The 22073-nt window shown below is 41.5% G+C and overlaps 3 protein-coding genes across 3 annotated transcripts; 1 reads left to right on the top strand and 2 right to left on the bottom strand.

Annotated features, from left to right (window-relative positions):
- Positions 1–269: 269 nt before the first annotated feature.
- On the bottom strand, positions 270–7053 carry LOC108600611 (UDP-glucuronosyltransferase). Its single transcript, XM_017988289.1, has 6 exons — positions 6482–7053; positions 2511–3351; positions 2256–2450; positions 1980–2196; positions 1696–1927; positions 270–1639 (listed from the first exon to the last, which is right to left on the bottom strand). Exons 2-6 carry the CDS (start codon positions 2960–2962, stop codon positions 825–827), a joined length of 1911 nt encoding a protein of 636 aa, XP_017843778.1. The 5' UTR covers positions 2963–3351; positions 6482–7053; the 3' UTR covers positions 270–824.
- Positions 3559–5382, top strand: LOC108600612 (sideroflexin-2). The gene is made up of 4 exons (XM_017988290.1): positions 3559–3963; positions 4022–4290; positions 4344–4882; positions 4941–5382. Exons 1-4 carry the CDS (start codon positions 3948–3950, stop codon positions 5098–5100), a joined length of 984 nt encoding a protein of 327 aa, XP_017843779.1. The 5' UTR covers positions 3559–3947; the 3' UTR covers positions 5101–5382.
- A 343-nt stretch (positions 7054–7396) lies between the features above and the next one.
- LOC108598446 (dual specificity protein phosphatase Mpk3) lies at positions 7397–20908 on the bottom strand. The gene is made up of 5 exons (XM_017985084.2): positions 20142–20908; positions 8809–8926; positions 8551–8755; positions 8355–8490; positions 7397–8286 (listed from the first exon to the last, which is right to left on the bottom strand). The coding sequence occupies exons 1-5, from the start codon at positions 20584–20586 to the stop codon at positions 7826–7828; spliced, it is 1365 nt and encodes a 454-aa protein (XP_017840573.1). The 5' UTR covers positions 20587–20908; the 3' UTR covers positions 7397–7825.
- Positions 20909–22073: the final 1165 nt, after the last annotated feature.

Raw genomic sequence — 22073 nt, 5'->3', positions numbered from 1 at the left:
CTCTGCCTCACTCGTATTCGATCTGTGTTCCCAGTGGTAACCCGAGACCTTTGGTATGTCAAAATGTGCGCCTCACTGCATTGGACTGTCATTGGGAAGACTTGACTTTGTTCTTTTGCGGTTGACATGCGACGAGGCAGCAGCAGCAGCAGCTCCCTGTGGCAACTGCCGTTTGGATATTGATCAACACACGCTGCGAAAAATATTGATTACTCACAATGCACTTACAATTGAACTGCAGGCGCAGCTAAGCACAACAGGATTAAGTGACAGCGTTGCCTAACCAAAGCTATGCGCCTTAAATGGCTTCAAATAATGTTGCACATTAACGTTTTCAACAGCTAGCAAACAATTTATTGTTTTTTAATAGCACACAAACCAAAAAAAAAGAACAGCAGCGGCGCACAGAAATTTTTATAAACAATTTAAACAAATATAAACTTCGATGTTTACCGAATATTTAACAGCTGGCTGAAATGATTGATTTGATACATAAACAAACTTATTTTTGAATTATTTGCAAGCTTAACTGACTAAATAACAATAGCAAGACTTGCCATATGCTTTATTATTTATTTATAAGTAAGCCAAGTGTATAACTGTTATTTAAACCCCCCCCAACAACAGACAGCACAGACATAAGCCTAAAAAATAATATTGAAATAATTTGCTGTTAAGCAACCAACACTTTTAGTTAAAAAAGACATTAAAACGTATGAAAGTAAACAGTAATCTTATCTAGACTAGTTATAAACGCCAATTTAGTAAGTTGTGAAATCAATATGTGTGTGTGTGTGTGTATTATAAAATAGCTTATAGCCTGGCTATAAGAACGCGCGTCCTGCTTTGATATCCTGTGATGCTTTTGGCGTTGCATAAACGCCTTGATTAACATAAAGCTGCAGCGCTGGCACTGCACTCGATGATGTGGGCGTCAAGTCCAGCGGTGTGCTTGATGCCGTCGAGGGTGTTGTGGGCGTGGTTGAGCTAAAGCTGGAGCAGCTGGAGCGCGCCGACAACGATTGAGCGGAGCGCGTGCGTCGCAGCGGCTCCGAGGCGCCACCAGCGCCGCTAGTGCAGCTGCTGGGCTCACCATAGCTATGCATGCGACCCACAGCTTTGAGTGTAGAGCGATAGGGTTGCTGCTGCTGCTGCGCTGCCTGGCTGTAGTAGGAGCGGCGTAAAATGCAGCAGGTGACCACAAAGGGCACTGTCAGTATAGTAAACAGACCTAGCACTATAATAAGCAGCACATCCAAACCCTCGGAGCGCCAAAAGTTAAGCGTATTTGCATGCGATTTGAGAAACTGCGCGCCGCCCGTTTCCAGCACAAGCTCAATGTGATTCAGCGCGCGCGCTGTAGCCTGCGAGTTGATCATGTTGAGACGCAGCTTAAGCGCTGCCAGCTCATGCACATAGCTCTCATTGAGCGTCAGCTGTCGTATGCCATGCAGCAGCGCATCATAGCTGAGACTCTCATAGCTAATGCTCAGCGCTGCGCCCTGCAGCTGCAGCCGCTTGGCCAGCACCTGCTGCTCGGCCAGTATGGGTATGGCAAGTATGGGCGTATCACCCGCAATGGACTCCCAAACGCTCAGCTGGCCACAGCTGCTTATAAACAGCTTCAGCTGCGGATGAGCTGCAAAACAAATGCAAATTTAAAGCTGTCACTTTATGTTAGCTTGGCGCGCTTACCTAGCAACGCTTGCTGTGGCCACCAGCTGCTGAGCATTATGTTCTCCGGCAGCTGCTGCTGCACAAACTCCTCCGTTTCCCATTTGAGCAGAAAGTGAAACTCCTTAAGATGCGCAAACACATCCAGCAGCACAGCTAACTTATCGCTTGGTAGCTGCGCTGTTTGCACATCAGCGCCCAGACTAAAGTATATAACGCCACTAGGCGCTGCTGCCATAAAAGCATCCACATGCTGCAAAGATATTTAGTATTAAGCATAGTAAAATGATATTTAAGCTACCTACATTTGGCACTTGCAGCTGTGACTGCTCCAGTAAATGTAATCCACCCACTTCTAGCATATTTGGCAAATAGGCGCGTGGATAATCCAAGGCGGGATGCGAGTTGATTAGTGCCAGACTTAGATTTCTGCTCAGGTCACGATAGTGCGGCAGTTCCTTATGTGCCAGCAGATCAAAGTGATTCGAGTAAACCGACTGCTGCGAGATCAAATAGAAAAAGCTGCAAGAGCCAATTATGATCAGCTTAGTTCACTTTATAATAAGAGCAGTTTGACTTACTTGTAGGTTAAACGCTCGAAGGTGCTCATGAGCGTATTTATGATGCGCTGGCGTGTGCTCATGCGCTCGGTAAACGGCAGAAAGTTGCTGGGATCCAAGTTGGATGATTGGGGATTGCCAAACATGTGGTTTAGCCATGCATTGGCACCGGTGGGACTAATTGCAACGGTGGGCACATTATAGTAATAAGCCAAGCTGCAATTTAAACACGTCATATAAACATTCATTTCAATTTAGCTGTTGGCTATGGCTCACCCAAGCAACGCATCGCTGAGAAACAGGTCTACAATGAGTAAATCAAACTTTTCTCCGCTTGTAAGCAGCTTGCGCACCTGCGCATCTGACAGCAGCATATCCACATTGGTAGTGCCCGCATAGATGAGTCGCGTAAAGCGCTCCATAACGCTCTGTGCATGCATTTGCTCGGCCTCAAAACTCATGCCCATATCCAGCCAGTTTTGCATTAGATCCTGATCCTCTATACGTATTTCACGTATATTGGGCAGCTCCGAGTCGAGCGAGGCATGCGGACTGATCAGCGTCACAGAATGATTCTGTGGCCCTGCCACCAGCTGTTGCAGCAGCCGGCGTCCGAATAAATAGTGGGAGCGCCATACGCTGGGCAGCACGGCCAGCACATTGGCGCCTGTTGCTGTCTCCAGGCTGCCCAGCAGCGCTAGCGATAGCAATAGCAGCAATTGACGCATTGAGTACGTTGAACTGCAATGTGTCCTTGGTAGTTTTTCCGGTTTGCAGCTACTTCCTCCTTTCCCACTGCGCGTCGCGCTGCTTTTATTATCTGTTGCTACTGCTGATGCTGCAACTTGACTGCATTTCGCTGTTGCCAGTTGTTCCAATGGTTGAGTAATCTTACATTGCGTTTTGGACAGGTGCTAATTAATGCAAATTGCTTAATTGTGACGAATATTTTGCTTAAAATGCGCAACGAAAGTGAAAAGAACAGCAACAACACAAAATAATCGACAATACTGCGCCAGGGCTGCGGCGCACGTCGCTGTTATGCGCGTTGACAGGCGAATGGCAAAAAGTATCGATTGCTTGCGCGCAGAGCCATAACAAATGCAGTTGAGCAAACCTAAACAAACATAAGTAAATGTTTTTATAAATTAACCAAAATTTAAGTAATGTGCAAAAAATGCAATTTGAAATATGTTAAGCTTCAATGAGCTGTTTTTAGTTGTACAAGTTTGCACATTTAAATTTCAGTTGGCGCCCGTTGCGTTTTATCGATAACTGCGCAATTCCAAATTTTTTGCATTGCAATTAAAAAAAAAAAAAATCTGCCAACACGCTTTTGCCATATTTATAACAAAAGTTGCTAATTTAGGCAAGTTGCTCAGCGTTTCACAGCTGCGAATGCATGTCGACCGCAAGCGCAACAAGAACAAGTGAAATATCTTGAATATTTGGACGAGCGCCAAAGACTGCAGCATTGAACTGCATTACATGCAACAAAAAGAAAAGTGGAAACAGAAAACAGCGTGAGAAGTAGCACACCTGGTTACAGCTTATCACAGCTGCTTAGCCCTAGGTAAACAATAGCTCAAGTGTATTATCATCAAGTGGCAGCGGCAAAGGCAGCGCATAAAAAATTAAAGACAAGATAGAGGCTAAGCCAGCAGGAAGCGAACAGCAAACGCAAAAAGTTTACGTAAGCAGGTGCCTGTCAAAATGGCTCAAGAATTAGGTGAGTAGCAAATATTAAGCATAACTTACTACGAAATAATGCTAAACGCTCATTGCAGTGCACATCGATGTGGACAAGCCGCTGTTTGACCTCAAAACGTTTACGGGTCGCTTTCAGTACTATGCCTGGATGACGGATCCGCGCACTGTGCTGCTCTCCAGCGATAGACTGCTGCAGGCCAAGCAGATGATAGACAAATGCCGCGCAGGTGAGCAGCCGGTGTCGCTGCAGCCGCAGGAAGTGAAGTACAACATGAAGTTGTATAGCTCTGCCTTTCATCCGGATACGGGCGAGCTGCAGAACTTTGCCGGTCGCATGAGCTTTCAGGCAAGTGCTAGTCGCGTGGCTAACAAGCTGCCAATACAATTGTTGCATTGCAGGTGCCCGGTGGCATGCTCATCACGGGTGGCATGTTGGCCTTCTATCGTACGGTGCCCGCCGTAGTGCTTTGGCAGTTTATCAATCAATCGTTCAATGCTGTCGTTAACTACACAAATCGCAATGCCAACTCGCCGACAAGTGTAAAGCAACTGGGCATATCCTATGCAATGGCGACCACCTCAGCGCTGGTGGCAGCCATAGGCTGCAAGAACTATTGGTCCAGAAAAGCGCCACCGCTCTTCCAGCGCTTTGTGCCGTTTGCTGCAGTGGCAGCAGCCAATTGTGTCAACATTCCGTTTATGCGGCAAACAGAAATACTCAATGGCATCGATGTGAAGAACAGCGATGGCGAAGTAGTGGGCCAGAGCAGACTGGCGGCCATTAAGGGCATCAGCGAGGTGGTGCTATCGAGAATCACCATGGCAGCGCCTGGGATGCTGGTGCTGCCCTTCATAATGCAGCGACTGGAAAAGTGGCCCGTCTACAACCGCATCAAGTGGATAAATGCGCCATTCCAAACGCTCATGGTGGGCTGCTTGTAAGTATTTCGGTACTATTTATATATATGTTATATATAGTAACTGATTTATTTACAGCTTGTGCTTTATGGTGCCCACTGCGTGCGCGCTGTTTCCACAACAATGTGGACTGGACAGCTCCACAATGCGCCGCTTTGAGCCAGAGCTGTATGAGCAAATGGAGCAGCGCACGCAGGGCAATGTGCCCAAGCGCGTCTACTTCAACAAAGGACTATGAATTAGCCAGAGCAGAGGCTTCAAACAGGACAATAAGTCAATTAGTTGCTTAGGCATTTAGTAAAGAGCGCAACAGCTACGAATTGTTCCTTGTTTAAACAGCAGAGCTATTAGTTATTAAGCCAGAAAGTATCTCACAACTTGCATATGTGTCTCAAGTATTGTACAACAATAATTTATAATCTTTGTTGCCACTAGTCCAAAATGCCATAGAACAAATTTTACATTTACAAACAATTCCGTGTGCTTATCGTTCAAAATAAATGTTGTTAATTGAAATCGAGCAGCTGTGTGTTTTTTATGCGGGCTTCATAAACGGTTTTATTTTGGTATATGGTTGTTTTTTTTTTTTTTTTGTATATAGTATATATCATCGTATATAAGTGTGTATATATAACATAATTAGCAAACATTTGCAGGGCATTTCATTTTCATTCTTGGTTTTTAGAGTTTTTTTTTCGCTTTTTTGGTTTTTTTTCTTATATGAATTTTGTGTTGTAAAGTTTACAAAATGTGCAAAACACAACTAGTTAGATCATAAAGTTTATAAATATTTTAGTTTTAAGGAGACTTTAGTTTTATTGTTCGGGGCAGCTTGTTGTGCAGAGTTTTGTCGACAACAATTTGTGTTTTGGTTTATTTGTTTAATAAGCTTAACTTGCGACAATAAGGTACAATATGAATTTCTCTTTAAGTTGTAAGTATTTTTTTTATTTTTAAATGTATATCATTTTATTTTAATGTATATAATCCCTTTTGTGGTTGGCACTGTTTGCAAAATTCTAAACATTGATGGAAAAAATTCAACACTCAGATGTTAAGTTTTAATAAAAAAAACTTACATACACATATGCGGCCACGCCCACCACAACGTTAGTGAGCGGGGCGTGGGGCGTTGCATAACAACAAATAAAGCTGCCAAGCAGCCAGCTTCGTTTCCAATTTAATTAATGTTGTTTACACACAATTTGTTTTATGCGTAAATAAGAATTTCGTTACAATTAACGAACGGCAAATGTTAATTAAATTTTAAATCTCTTTTTACTGAGAAATACACACACACGCATAATTTGTGCGCTTTCTTGTCTGCGGGGTACACATTTGCTATAATTGTGTTTTTAAAAATTGTTTTATCTTTTGCATTGTTTATTAACATGCAATCGAAAACATTAAATGGCTTTTGCGCTTAAAATTTATGCTGTGCACAGCTTTTTACTAAATTTCATTATATTTTTTATTAATGTGCTTAAATTTTCCAACATCTAATGCAGGAACTCAATCCGTTATATAGCTGCCATAACTTCACATTTCAAAAAAGTTGTTTTGCAATTAATTATTTATAATAATAATAATAATAGCATATTATATTTCGTTAAGCTTACCTTAATGTTTGGGCGCTCTTAAGGTTTTCCATGTTCGTTTAACAATTTCATTTCATTTCGTTTCATTTTTGCACTAAATTTAATGGATTTTCTTTGAATTCCACATATGTATGTTTTGTTACTTTGTTTTGTTTGTTTAATATTTTGCGCACAGCCTTCTTTTTGTTTTGTTTGTTGTCAAAATATTTGTGTGTTTGCTTAAGAGTTAAATATTTTCGTAAACCGTTTTCCATGTTGACAGACACCTGATTTAATTTTTGTACCAACAATTGCCAGACTTCCACTATATATAAATGGAAAGTATATGCAACTTTCTTTCAACAATATGTTCATGTTTCATTAGCATTTGTCATTCGTCATTTAAAAACACTTAGATGCTATGACAATTATATGTAAAAAACGACTTGACAAACTGTAAGCATATTCTGGGTCACTAAAAAGTTGAATAACAATAAATTGTTATTATATTTTTGGGTTGCTGTTTGTTATTTGCTGTGGAGTTTGTACAAAAAAGTTTGTATTTTGTTTTTTATTCATCATTTTAGTGTTTAATATTTTCAACTTCAACTTGTGTTTGTTTTTGTTTTTCTTTTTAATATTCTTTATATGACTTCACGTTCATTATTTTTTAATATATATATTTAGATAATAGCATATGCAATTGGTTTTCATGTATATAACAATTATACATATAACTTAATTAAAGTATTTTTTTAATGAATGCTGTTTTTAGTAAAATCAAAAAAATCACTATATGCTATAAAATGGTTTAAGTTGAAACTTTAGTTTTTTTCGTTTTTCTTTAATAACAAGATATTGTATTTTATAAATTTTTCAACATTATGTTTGCGTTTTTATAATTCTGTTGACTTGGCTTAAGTTTAATTACAAACATGTAAATTTATATAAATAAATTTATGCATATTTATGCGCAATTGTGTGTGAATAAGGTTAAAATTTGCTGCGTTTACAAATCATTTAAACAATTTTTCTCATTTCTGTGTTAGACTTAACAAATTAACTACAATTTATATGTATAAGTAGTTTAATATTATGTTTTATATATATTTATATATGTGTGTGTGTGTGTGTGTGAGTTCCAAACTTGGGCATAAGAGTTTAGAGCTGCGTCTCCTCGGCCATGGCTTCGACAGCATTGGCCAAGACCACCTCAACCACAGAGACTGCCTCGGCTGTGGTCGTAGTGGAGGTGGAGCTGCTGGTGGTGCTTGCCGGCGATATATTGTCGGAGCCATTGGGCGGCGGAGAGCCACTGCTGCAGGCTGTTGTTAGATCCTGACATAGACTGGGCGGCAGCACGAAACTCTTACCCACAAGCTGATCTCATTTAAGCCCCGTATCCGAGGATGGTGTCCAGCGGTCGAATTCAATGCCCGAATCGGGTGAGACGCCCGTTGCCTTGGCCAAATGCGCAGCAATAAATCCGCCAGTTTGCATGCACTTGCAATCGGCGGCAATGCAATTGCAAGAGAATTTAGAGCCGCGACCGCAGCGAGCGGCAACCAAACTTTGATTGGCCGATGAGCAGCCGGCGTCGCTGCCGCTTTCGTCCATGGCCTGGCCAGCGCAGGGACTAAGCCGCAGCTGGGACTCAAAGGACTGTAGCTGCTGCATAAAGTGGAAGTTGGGCGACACATCCGGTTTGCGGGAGCGCACCAGCATGAAAGCGTCGTTCAGGCTGAGCGCACGCGTGTGCATCAAATAGGCGAGCGTCACCGTCACGGAGCGTGAAACGCCCGCCAGGCAGTGGACCAGCACTGCCGAATTTGCAGAGCGCGCTTCCTCTACAGAAGAAAGACAAAAGCGTTAAAAATATGAGTGCTTAGCTTTGTGTCTGTCTTGTGGCGCTTACCTATAAAGTGTATGGCAGCTGGAAAATGCATGGCCAGATCCTGGGAATAGTGATCGGTAATGGGTATTTGCAGATACTTGATAATGCCCAAGTTTTCAAACTCATTTGGCAAATCTGGTGTGACATTCAAAACGTACTGAGGACATAGAAAAATATGTAAGCAACAATTGAATTGTTTATTGTGTGTATAACTTACCTTAATATTGTATTTTTGCAAAGCATTCGAGTCGCAGCTGTGCGTGGCATTGCCTAGGAATAGATGCGGTATAATCTCCACGGGCGCCTCATTGAAACTATGATGATGATGATGATGATGATGATGTGTGGTGCTCTCACAGTCCGAGGACTCGGCGGAGCTGCTGCAAGCCGAATCGGAATGTGGCGTAGAGATGCGCAGCGATCTGCCAAACATAATTAATTAATTCATTTATAGGTTTGAGCTATATAAACTTACCTTAGACCCATAAGCTGATCGGCCTGTGCATTGCGACTAGATTCCATTTCTTTAGTGTGTGCTTGATTATCATCTTCGCACCATTCCGGAAATGCTTGACGAAAACTGGAAAAACCATCTGCAAAGCAAGAAAAGTTTGTTATTTAATATAAAGTAACTCAAGTCAACTCTTTTTTTTATGTTATGCTTCGCCAAGTGTAGCCGCGTAAGAGAACACCGCTCAGCCACGCCCACAACGCTTGCTGAAGCGTGCGTAGCTGCTTCATTCATAAAAAGAAAAGCGTTCCCACTTCAATTAGTAGCGGAAGTGGCTGCCATATAAGAAATTCTCGCTGGAAAATCATGACTCAACATTATGGGCTGTTTCTAAATTTACCTAAGCGCGCTCTCACTCAATTTTGTTGATGATGTGGACTGCTGTGACTGCGAATTGTCATAACACAAAACGGAAGCTTACAATTTCCTACTTGGCGCATAATAAATGCGATTTCGCATTTAAATCGAGCAGCAAAATCAAGGGCTAACAGCGCGTATGCGCAACATAATTCGCTTGCAACTGCAAAAATTCGTACTTTACGTTCTGACCATTAAATAATCTAAAACTCATTAAAATATCTATGTGCTTGGCACATAAATTATGCTACGCATTCATTGTATGTGCTGACAATAGAAATTTGTTGTTGTTGCTGTTGTATAAATAGAAAATTTATTTGATTTTCAATTGTTGATTGTATTTCTTTAGCTTTTGTTTGGCATATTTTGCGCGTGCTACGCTTCCGGTTTAAGCTCAATGGGAGTCGGTAGCAGGCCTGGGCATGAGTACGTGCCCGCTGCTGCGCTTCAGCGGCGGATGGACGCTCCACTTAAAGCCAAATGGGCGCACGCTGTTTAAAGTGCAGCGTGTGTGTTGTGCGTCATTTGCATGGGATGAGGAGCGAGAAAAATTAATTAACCCAAGGGGCTAATATAGTTACAAGTGTGTGCCAATACAAAGTACAGCAAACAAATGCGAGAGAGAGAGAGAGAGCCAAAGTCTTTCTAACTGTTTATGCGGCAACAGCTTTGAGCCTACGTCATATCCGCTGGCAAAAGACAGCGCCCAAGCAACTGAGCAAATGTGAATGAATAGTCTTGGGTGTGTGTGTGTATCTATTTTCTATACTTATCTCGAGTAAGCTAAAAGTTACTTTGCCTCACGTTTTTATGGGCTATAAACAAAATGTTTAAAAGGGTATAATTGACTTGAGTTGAGAAATGATAGCAGCTGCTATTTAAAGTTTATGTTAAGTGGGTTACATGCTGCTGTTAAGCAGTTAACATAGCTGCAGCAGCTGCTGCTGTTAATGCAGTAAATGCAATGACAAGCCGCTGTTAAGCAGCTGTTAATGTGCAAGCTGCTAGCGCTGTTAATACTGTTATTGCCTCTGTTAAGCAAACAGCATGCTGCTGTTAACGTGCTGTTGCTCTTAATGCAATTGCATAGCCGCTGTTATGTTATGCTGCTGCTGCTGTTACTTTTGTTTGCTGCCTGCCAGTTAACAGACTTCTGTTATTAGCTTTGCTTACTCTCACACACATACAAACAGCGCTAGATAAGCAAGCAAACAAATACACAGACATGCAATAAAAGTAAAATAAATATTATAAACAAACAAATAATAAAATATAATAAAGCGCAAAACAATGAATGGAAGCGACCTATAGCTATCTCGCTTGCACAGCCGCCGACTTGTTATTTTGTCAGTTGTAAAAACTTGCATGTATTATTTATAATGTTATTTCGCCTTTTGTTGTTATTGCCATAATAAATAAATAATCAAAATTTTGTGCTTAGCATGACAAGCACACACACGCATACATACAAATAAATAAATGTATGTATGTATGTGTGTGTGTAAATGTGGGCGCTGGCTGAAGTTTTGAGTGTGTGGCAAACTGAGAAACTGGTGGGTGTCTCGCTTATGCGTGGAGCTTGGAGCTTGGAGCAGACAACCAGGTGGCTGCGGATTTGCTGTGGCGTTGGAGTTGTAAGCATTGGCTTAGAAATCCGGTTTTGAAATTGAAAATAGACAAATGACAATAAGTAGACAATATGTATGCGTATTTTAGTTTCGCTGTTCAGCTCGCTCGCTCAGCGCTTACAAATTGTTAATGTTATTATTTTAGTCATTTTTTGTTTTGTGTGTGTATTTCAAGTTTACAATTTTTCACGTTTTGAAGGTCGTTTCCACACTCGTTCGTCATTGTGTGTGAACTCATCAATGAAACAATACAGAGAATGAGCGACAATAAAAAACACACACACACACACACACAGTCTGTCTGTTATATATGTGTATATGTATGCTTTATAAGGTGTGCTGATGCTGATAGAAACAGGTACAAGCGGCAGCTTGATAAACGTTAACAGCAGCAGTTTGCTATATACATATATATTATATAGCATGAATGGGGCTTGTGGGCGTTGTGTGATAAGCACGACCTTTAAAACTAAAAAGCTAATTACACTTTTCAAAAACTTAAATTGATCACACTAGACCACACAAACTTGCAGCACAACTTTGCAAAAGGTCAAACAAGGCGTCGTAATTACAGCAAAGCCTAAGCGGCAGGCGTTGCGTATACGCAACAGTGGCTCGTTCGGCGGCGGCGGCACATCAATCAATCAATGTTATAATCAATCAAGCAAGCGCGTCAACTTTAAATGTCAACGCGGGCATCCTTTTTGGCCAGGAAATTAATATGCAGCGTTGCTTGCATTTAATGTTTGCCACAACTTGCAAACCGGAAGTGGCACCCATTTATACATTTTTCCCGTCTGCACACAAATTTTTCTCTAGCTGTTGGAGCTACCAAAATAAGCGCAGGCATTACTGGAAAATTTGGGGCGTTTGTAAACAAAATGGGGCCATGTCGAACTGACTTGCTTGCTTTATTATTTTTTTATTTACCAATACGCATGCATGCTTTATTTTTCGTAATACATGTGTGTGAGTTTGTTTTCTTAAGCAAACAGCTAGCAGCAGCGCCTCAGCCCCCTTGACGCTTGTATCACTGAACTGACTCATTGACAAATAGCATTGAACTGCAGGCAAATGTTGTCGTCGCCTTCGTCATCAGCAGCAGCAGCGGCAGCAACATCGCTGTGGTTGCTGCTGTCTGTCTTTTCATTCATGAAACATGCCAGCCAGCCGTACTATATACACCAACAGTTCAGTTATGTATACATAAGGCGTTATATATATGCATATTTATAGTACTCATCGCTGCTGCTATTGTAAAAATCGGAAATTTCTAGTTAAAGCGAAAAATATTTCTTAGTATTTTTTGTTATCAATAAAAGCTTGAAATGAAATGATTAAATCATTTGCAGTTTCAAATAAAGCAAAACTAATGTAATTTTTAAGAATTATTGGGTTTGCATAGTCAAAAGATTAATTCGGGTACTTTTTTTATTGCTATGATTCAATTAATGTATGAAGCTATCAAAATTAAAACAATTTGTGTATTTTTTAGTGACTTTATAAAGTTGTATCTAACATTTTGAAATTTTTTAGGTATAGTTTGGAATTTCCGCTATTTTTTAGTGATTTATTTCTATGCATTTGCACCTGTGCTGCAGACTGTGTTAGCTCATATATATGCAAATATTAGGCATTAAATTAGCTGCTTAATTGCATGGCCGCAAACACAAAACTTGTTGAAATTGCACAACTTGTCCCACTGTGCCATGAAGCTTGCAGCACTTGACGTAACGGCGTCGCAGTTACAGCAGCAGCAGCAGCAGCAGCAGCTGCTGCCCACGCCAGCAACAATAACAATAACAAGAAGAACAAGCACACACACACACACACAGCCTCCGAAAAAAAACACCTACAGTCATAAAACCAAAAATGAACGTTAGCTTGGAATTGTGTATGGGCAGCAACAACAACAAAGTAACAGAAAAGAAAAAAGAATTCTAAATAAACCAACGCCCGCGCACAAATACATACACACATATATTATGTTGAAGAAGAGCAAGAGCGAAGCAAAGAGAGCGAGCGCAGCGCGCTGCGTTTTGAGTTTGAGAGCTGAGCTCAGAGCATAGAACTAGAACCGGCAAACAGCTTTGAATGCTGCTGACTGCGCTGCCTGGCTGCACTTTATATATGCATGTGTGTTTGTGTGTGTTTGTGTTGCGAATAAAAAAATGAAAGAAAGAGTTTTGTTTTCTACTTCAAAGTCGGCGGCGGCGGCGGCACCCAAAACGCCAATTGCTTTTTATGAATGAATTGCGCCACATGGCATGAAAGAAAACTATGCATACAAAATGTTTAAATGTATTAGTGTGTGTGTGAGCGAGACAGCGCGCGTTCCAGAGGTGAAGCTTTGAACACGCAACTATTTGTTCAGCCAACACACACACACACACACACACACAATGAATTTGCATTGAAAATGAGAAGCAAAGTAAAAACAAATAACAAATGAACTGTACTCCAAATGAAATGAAATGAAATAAAATAACATTCATGACCCGCAAGTCAACGCGAGAGAGTCTTTCATGCCATTTTCATTCCATTCATGCATTCAATTGAATTCGTCGTTGCCACATTTTCAGTCAATTTGATGCAATTTGCAAAGCTAAAGCGTAACAGCTAGAGCGAGATAGCAATAGAGCGGACGCACGACATCATTTCTCTCTGTGTGTATGTGTGTGTTTTGTTATTGCAGCGCGGCTTCCGCATTTTAGCTAGTTAATCAGTCCGCAGTAAAAAAATGTGTGCTGCAAAGACTTTGCAACCATAGCGAGTAAAAGTAACGAGTAGACCTGAGCAAAGCTTTTCAATCTGTCTTCATTTGAATTTCCCTACTATCATCAACCTACAAATAAACAAAGTAGGTTTGGGCATGCTTTTAGCTATAGCGAGTAAAAGTAACGAGACTTGGAATTCCTCTGTGTCCAACTTTTTAATAAACAAAGTTACTTTTAAGCTTTGATCATAATTGTTTGCTACACACGTGTTTAACTATAGTGAGTAAAAGTAACTAAATTTCCCTTTAAGCAATTTCCAATTTAAGAAAGTTATGTGCTTTAACTTTAGCGAGTAAGTATAACGAATGTGCCTCAGCACAGCTTGTCAATCAGAATTTCCCTTCAAGCTATTTTCAATTTACAAAGCAACGTTACTTGCTTTAACAATAGCGAGTAAAACCAACGAGTGGGTCAATCTGTTTGCTTGCCTTCATTTGAATTTCCCTTTAAGCTATTTTTAAACATTTGGCAGCTGCTCAACAATTAACCAACAAATAAATAAATAAAAACCTGTATAACTATTTTTTGGCCATAAACAGGTCCGCAGAGACGCTTAAGACTAATGATTGACTTAATGTGTGTTAAGCGGTACGCAAAAGTTCATTTAAAGCAAACGCAACGAATTTCATTGCTTCCGGGGCTGAAGTGAGGCACACAGGGCTGCTGTCTTGGCAAAATGTCAAACTGCCTAAGCCAATCAATCAAAATGTAAATAAGCAAAGTGAAGCGACCCCTGTACTCTATTTTTGGGGCCAAACCAAAAAGAGACGAGACGAGACGCGCAGCGACGAGAAAGCAAGACCCATGCCAAAATCAGCAGTTAGCTTGGGCTGGAGAGGTCCTGAGCTAAAAATAGCGTACAAAGCTTAGCTACGCTGCTTTTGGGAGCGTTTGAGGGTGAAAAAGCTACCGCATATTATTAATTAATTATGTAGTATAATTTTGTCGAGAGCAAAAACGCAATTATATGTAGGCAGTGAAGTTTGGCAACATCGCTGCCAGGCTGGGGCTTTGCAGCTAATTGAAAATTCGCTTTGTATCTGCAGCTGTGTAGCAATGTATCTATGTAAATGTATCTGTTACTTTTGTGCCTGGTTTGGGGGTTTTCGGGCAGCTTTTCATGCCAAATTGGGGTCAAGTTTAATGTGCAGAGAGTTTCCTGTTGCGCTCGCTTACTAATTACAGTTAGCTTTCAACTTAGTAGCATGCAACAAGTGCTGCAACACCCACCAACAAGCCAGAGAAAGAGAGAGAGAGAGAGCGAGCCAGAAAGTTAAAGTCGCATTTTATTTCAGATTTATTGATTTTCTGTGCGGACTCTCGGCCACTTCCGTTGCAAAGCGAGCTCCACGCGCTGCATAAAAATCGAAGCAGCTTATGTTGCATGCAACAGCAACGACTACCAAATGCTCTATGCTTGCCACATGCAACGTGTGGCAGGCAGCGCATTGGGCAGTCGCTAAAGCTTGACCAGCCAATCGCCTTAACAAAGGGCAAGAATAACAAATAACAATCCCAGCTCCGTTCCACATACAGTAGCCCACTCCTGCTGAACTTCTGCTTAAGCAGCAGTTACTCAGAATGCGACGCCATTGAGCAACGTGCTCAGAATTTCATTTGGGAATGAAATGGCAAAAGCCCCAAGACAACAACAACAAGTTGCTGGGGAGTGGAGTGAGCTCTTGTCCACTGGCATTTATAAATATTGCATGCTGAAAAGATGAGCGCATGAATTGTAAAACGAATGTGCAGCAGCAGTAAAGGATATCTGCAAGGACGCCATGGGCCAGCTGCTTTCAGTTTATGCAATACAAATGAATTTTGCAATTTATTGTTTAATTTACTTAGTCAAACTAAAGTAAGCGCAATTTAAAGCTGCCTGCTATGAAAATCAGCACAGCAGGCGTGCGAGTAATAGAAAGAGAGAGAGAGAGAGAGAGAGAGAGAGACAGTAAAAGTGTATGTCAAAGTTCAGCGCTAACTAAACTAAAATCTCACATTACTTACGCATGGAAAAAGTAATGCATGACTTAAGCGCAGACACGAACCAAACACACACACACACACACACACATACGCAAGTGAACAGTGAGCATCGTTTGTATTTACGCTGACTGCAGTTTGCGTCTCGTTTGGGCATCCGCCTGCTAATTTGCACTTTGATGAAATGCGTTGTTGTTGTTGCTATTACTGTAGATTTATGCATGCGAGCGCAACGCTAGCGTCGACAGCGACGTCGGCGCAACGGTTTTGGCTCCATTTCATTTTTGATGCGCCCCCTTAAAAGCAAAAGAAAACAAGAAGCAGCAGCAGCAGCAGCATTTCAATCGCGTTGTCTGCCTGCGTCTCTTCCTTTATTTTTTTGTTGCTTTGTCGCTCTGTTTGTTGTTGTTGCTATTTCTGCTGCTAATTCCAAGAATACAACAATTTGCGCGTTCAGCTCCCCCGCCAAGGCAGACAACTTGCTTAAAGTGTGCGCACAATGTAGGCGAAGCAGAGTGGAGAGAGAGAGAGGAGAGAGCAGAGCGCTGACGCTCTTGTATTTATGTTGAATCTTTGACTCACAGCTGAAACTTCCGCTGAAGTCATGTGAGCGACGCTGAGGTATGCAAACCCGCCGCCCGCGCCTGCCTATGACCGGAAGTTTGAATTCGCGACTCCCACTGTTGCCAACAATTATTGCAAATATTTAGTTATGCACATCGTGCTGTCTCGCTCGCTCGCTGAGTTACAACCTCTGCTTTAACAGGTGCTGGCTGCGCTGGGGCTGTGTGGGTCGCCTCGCCGTTAATTAAAACCCACACACACTTTGACCCAAATCCGTAACGTCTACGAAAAATGTTTGTCTCTTGTCAAATGCGAGAGCCGTAGGCTGTGGGTATAACCCACAAGCCGAGAGCCGGGCTCCAAAACGTGGTCAAATGCTTTGCCGGTGTGTGTGTCTCCCTCAATGAAATTAAACAACCATAAGCGTGTGTGTGTGTGTGTGTGATTGCTTTATGAGACGCCAACGTAGCCGTTTGCTGTTTGTCTGTGCCACGTCCATTTGGCCATGTGGGCAGTTGGTGTCGAAAAATTTAAAGCTACAAACAGTGGGTTGGACACACTGTGCGCGCACCACTGTGCGCAACAAATTTGGCCAACAACTTGCAAGCCAAAAATATAAAAAACCTCAGCGTCTGCTACGCTGGCAGCTTTGAGATTTTTTCGGTGAAGGCAGACCAGTTGCAGTTGCATGTTAAGCAAGCAGTGGCAGACACAGAGGGGCAGAGGGGGGCAGGGGGTCGCTTGTACTGCTGGCTGATGAATTATCATCAAATTGTAATGAGGCAAGCGGCGCGGCGCGGCCTTGGACACAGCTTCAGTCGCTAGCGTAGAAACTTTAGCTGCATTTGTAGCTGTGCCACGTGTTGTGTGTGTGTGTGTGTGTGGAAAGCGTTGAAAACTTGTGAAAATTGTTTAGGCCCAAAAACAAAATTAAAGCAAGTTGGTTGCAGGCAGCGCGCAAATGAGGCAAACAACTCTCATCGCAAGTCGACAAATATGTAGAGGAGAAAGAAAAATAAAGCGCAGCTAGTTGGGAAAATGCCATGGGATGAACACACACACACACACACACATACACATACATAGAGAGCTGCAGCTAGACAACGTTGCAGCAAAAGACGCGTGGAAATGCATACCACAAAGTTGTTTTTTATGGTGACGACGGCGTCGCCAGTTTGTGCTGCTTGCGCATGCGCAGCAGCCGCCGTCGCCGCCGCCACCGACGCCGCCACAGTTGCCCGAGAGTTCAATTTCTATAAAAGGGTCGAACGATGCCGCCAGACATCGTTCCAAGGCAGAGCGGACGACACCTCATTGAACAGTGCTGCAGCTTTGTATCCGCCTCGCTATAAAATAACAACAACAAGCAGAAGAGCGTAAAATGAAAATAATAAAAAAAACATACAGCAAGAATATCTGCCAGACAAGTTCTTCGACATCGGGGGCTCTGTCTATAATTTTAACTCACAACTTCCAACTCCCCAATAAAAGTGGCGACGCCGCGCAGTCAGCGTCGACCGCAACGCAGCGTTCGTTGACTTTGCTAGGGCCAGCAGACCAAAGAGCAAGAGAGAGCGCGCAAGAGCGCAAGAGAGCGACGAGTTGATCATGTTGTAGGTATGGCTTTGCTGCTGGGTTTGAAACTTTGCTAAAACTAATTCAATTAAATATTTTGTGCAACGGAAATGCTTAGTTTATGCGACTTAACTCTCCCACACATACAAGCGAACGCGAACTGCCCCTCCCACACACACACACTCTCTCTCGCTCTCTCTCTCTCTCTCTCTCTGTCTCTTTGTAACTATGGCACTTGCCCTCTTTCTTAATTGTTTTAATTCTGAGAAATGCATACAAAGTGGCATTTAATTAAAACGAATTTCGCAGCAGCTTGCAGCAACTGCGCTTTGTGCATGTGGCAAGCTTAATAGAATTATGCTGCTGCCACCCCAATTGTCCTGCAGCAAAAAGGATAGCAACCAGTTATAATTGGCTGACTTGATTGAGTTTCAAGGCTAATTGGCAGAAAATGTTGCAAACAATTGTCGCTAATTGCAACAAAATGAATTGTGTGCCAACTTAAACTTTATTGAATTGTGCGTTGGTTGCTTGGCTGGGCATTATTTATTTGCCATTAGCATTTTGCGAAAGCAAATAAATAATCATATATATGTAATAATAATAAAAGAATGGAACGGATTGCGCGACGCTAGGCATTCACTCAACTCAGCACAGCACAGCCCAGTCAGCCGATAAGATAAGTCGTTCCCCACATATAAAGCACTAAACTGGGCCAAGTGGCAGCTCTGGCAGCAGGGCAAGGTATGGGGGCGAATTTGGAAATAGTATGGGGAATATGAAAAGCAAAACGGGATACGGGAATGCGTTCGCTTATCTCGAAACAACAGTAAATACTTTAGGTACTACAAAAAAAAAAAAAAGTAAAAATAAAAACACCTAAAATACAAAAAAACAAAATGAAATGTAAGGCAAGCGAGCGATTCATAAGAATGAATGCCAGTCAGTCGCTCTCTCTCTCTCTCTCTCTCTTTTGCCTGCACCTTTTATGACCGCCATTCAAGTGGACCAGACCAGGCCGATTTACGTTTCGGACATCATTAAGAAAAACCGATTTGCAACAATAGCCGAACGAGCGTACCACTTGAGTCCAGAATCCTTTTTATGACTTACACAAGGTGCCAGAAATTTCACGCAAAAAATATAAAAGAAAACATATATCCATACATATGTATGTCCAGCAGGCTAAGTCTATTGCTATCTCGCTCTACACACACAGCAGGGAATTTCCAGTCATAAAATTATTTCGTCTGTCCCTTTGTGTGAGCCTTAACTAATTACCTGTGTATGCTGCTTGGACTACAGGTAGCTTCAAAATTAACAGTTAACAGTTGTTGCCACAAGGCACTGACGTCACTGATTTTCGTGGCAAGCTTATGTTACGTTAATTTGTAAAATTAAAAAAAAAATGCAGATGAGTTGAGCAAACACACACACACAAAAGCAAAGAACAGTGGGGGGCAGTAGAACGGGCGATAGACCCGGTCCAGTTGTTGACGTTCTATTGTCAATTTGCTGGATATTAACACAACGAAATGAAACGTGCGTATGTCAAGCCTGCTTTAGCTGCTGGTGGGGTGGGGGTGGTGGGTAGGGGGCGGGCTCGGTCGTGACAGCAGCCAAAGCGGAAAGCATGTTGGGGGGCAACGGGGTATTTGCTACGCTTGTAAGCGAACGGAAATTGAAGTGATAAAAATAAATAAATATATGGAGAAGCCAGCGAAAGGGACAGACAGCAGCTCTGTGGCAGTCGTAGATAATAATTATATTATTCCTTCAAAATAGATATAGCAACCTACACTTGAAGAAAGAAAGAAATGAAATCAAATCAATTGCATTTGAGTTCAGTAATTAATTCAACGCTAATCTCTTGCACATTATTTTTGATTTACATTTTAATATTTCATCATATTTAGCAAACTTTGCCTGCTTATCAATTGGCAAACATTTAAAAATACATTTTGCAACCCAAACAAGTTCAAAGCGTCAAATGAATTATGGGACGTCGCAAAAGTGTTCCTGCTGCTCTAAGTTCTTTACAGAGATTACTTTATATATGCATATATAGCAGATCTCTTTGTTTGTCTGTCTATAACGCTAGATGTGTCTGTCTGTCTGTCTGTCTTGTCTATTCATAGAGCCGGCTAACGCTTATCAGCGTCACAAACACATACAAGGCAACACCTTACGTTAGACGCTGCTGCTGCTGCTACAGCTGCTGCGACGTCAACGTCAGCGTCGACTGAGACATGTGAGTGCGTATTTATAGCCGTGGCCAGGCTATAGCCTCTTAGGCTTGATTATAAACATAATTACACATTTATTTTTGCACTGGGGACTATTAATAATAATAACCGCATATGCAGGCGAGGGCAAATCGTAGAGTTGCGACAATAAAATAAAACAAACTTACCTTGCAGCGAAACTACACGGCAGCCATCCTGCTTGAGACGACGATGCAGTACACTAATGGCATTAATAGCGTCATTGCCATTGCCAAACATAGCCATGGCCATGTCCTGTTGCTGCTGCTGCTGCTGCTGCTGCTGCTCTGGCTGCTGCTCCTGCAGCACGCCCACATCATTGTAGAGTATAAACAAACTGAGACTGTAGCATTTCTCAATGCGCTCCTTCAGCTCCGGCGATTTGATCGTGCTGGCCAAATCAATTTTACCCGCAGCCAGACGTCGCAGCATTATGCTGGGTATGCTAAAGTTAACGGCACTGCGTATATGCGATTCGCTATACTCATGGGAGCCACGACAATCGAGTATGATCAGCTCCTCGGCATCGTAGCTGGCTCTAAGCTTCGATTGCAGCCACTCTTTGTTGCAACACTCGTACTCCGTTTCCGGCATTTTGAAAAAGCTTTCTGCACACTCTCACTCTCACTCTCACTCTCAAAATTAAAGTTTTTGGTTTTTATTTTTTGTTTTTTTTGAAGTTTTAGTTTCTATTAAAGCCGCTCTGCTTACAGCAATAAGTTTACATCATCTGCTGCTGCTGTTGTTGTTGCCTTTGGCTGGCGCACATTTTTTTTCTTTTATTTTGTGTATTTCTGCTGCGACGAGTGCTTCTGCTTTCCTTTTTGTGTTGTGCTTCTCATTCACACGCACACACGAACACACACACACACGTACGCGCGCACACAGCTAAAAAAGCAACAATATTTGTGTTGTGGGCTGTGTTGTGTTTTTCTTTTTTAGTATGGAAAATTATTTAAAACAAACTTTTCGCTCGGTCTATTACTGCATTTGTTTATTGGCATTTGCTTTAAATTGAAATTGTTGTTTATTTTTTGGCAATAGTTACGTTTTATTTGACTACGCACTGTGTTTTTCTTTCGTGTTTATGTTTCACACTCCAATTCTTCTTCGTTTCTTGGTTTCTTGTTTTGTTGTAGGCTCACATTCACATTCACACACGCACACCAGCGCCCGCCAAATCACTGCCGTATGTATGTATTTGTATGCTGTATGTGCATGCTATGCTTCAGTATGTGTATGTGTGTGTGTGTTTGTTGGCATGTGTATGTACAAATGTATGTATCGCTATTACAGATGTAACACAATGAGCTGAGCTGAGCCTTAAACTCAATTTATAAGCATAAATGTTGTTTAATTTTATAAATCGCTGCACTTAAACGTTATAAGCTTTAACACGCTCACGCTCACTGTGTGGCTTAGTTCAAGTTAACAAGATTACTTTTCATAAATTATTCAGTTAACAGCAATAATAGATCACTGCTGCTGCGAACGGAGTTTTTTTTTATTCAATTACCGATTTACCGATTTTTTACAAGCCGCTGCGATGCGTTAATATTTATAAAATGTTTTGCTATATTGTTGTTATATTTGTTGCTGCCGCGCGTTCGCCGTTTCTTATTGTTTATAATTTTGAAAACACCCGCACTAAAAACCGACACAACCTGTCCGTTCAACAGCAAAATTAACAGTAATGTTAAGCGTGAAGAATTTTTTAGATAAAGATATTTCTGCTAACAGCGCTGTTAAGTGCATGCCGTGCTGGCCAGAAAACCGCTAAGCTTGGCAAATAGCTAAAATTAAAAAAAACGCTGAAAATAAAATAAATATTATTTTGGCATACAACATTTGCTTTGTTTTATTTCTCAAAGTAAAATTTCCAAATTATTTATGGTAGTTAGCTCTATCTGTAAGCTTTCAAAGCTATATAGATCAAGTCAGTTATGTATAAAAGTAATCCATAGAAAATTCAAAAGTATTTTGCCATACAGATTGTTTAATTTCTACAACGTAAATAGGAGTTTCCACAAATTGTAATATGCTTGTATATAAATTATGTATTGTACTTATAGAGCTATAAA

Source organism: Drosophila busckii, chromosome 3L (assembly GCF_011750605.1).
Source record: "Drosophila busckii strain San Diego stock center, stock number 13000-0081.31 chromosome 3L, ASM1175060v1, whole genome shotgun sequence".
In the NCBI taxonomy this organism is placed as follows: domain Eukaryota; kingdom Metazoa; phylum Arthropoda; class Insecta; order Diptera; family Drosophilidae; genus Drosophila; species Drosophila busckii.
This window is presented reverse-complemented; position numbering and strand designations above follow the sequence as displayed.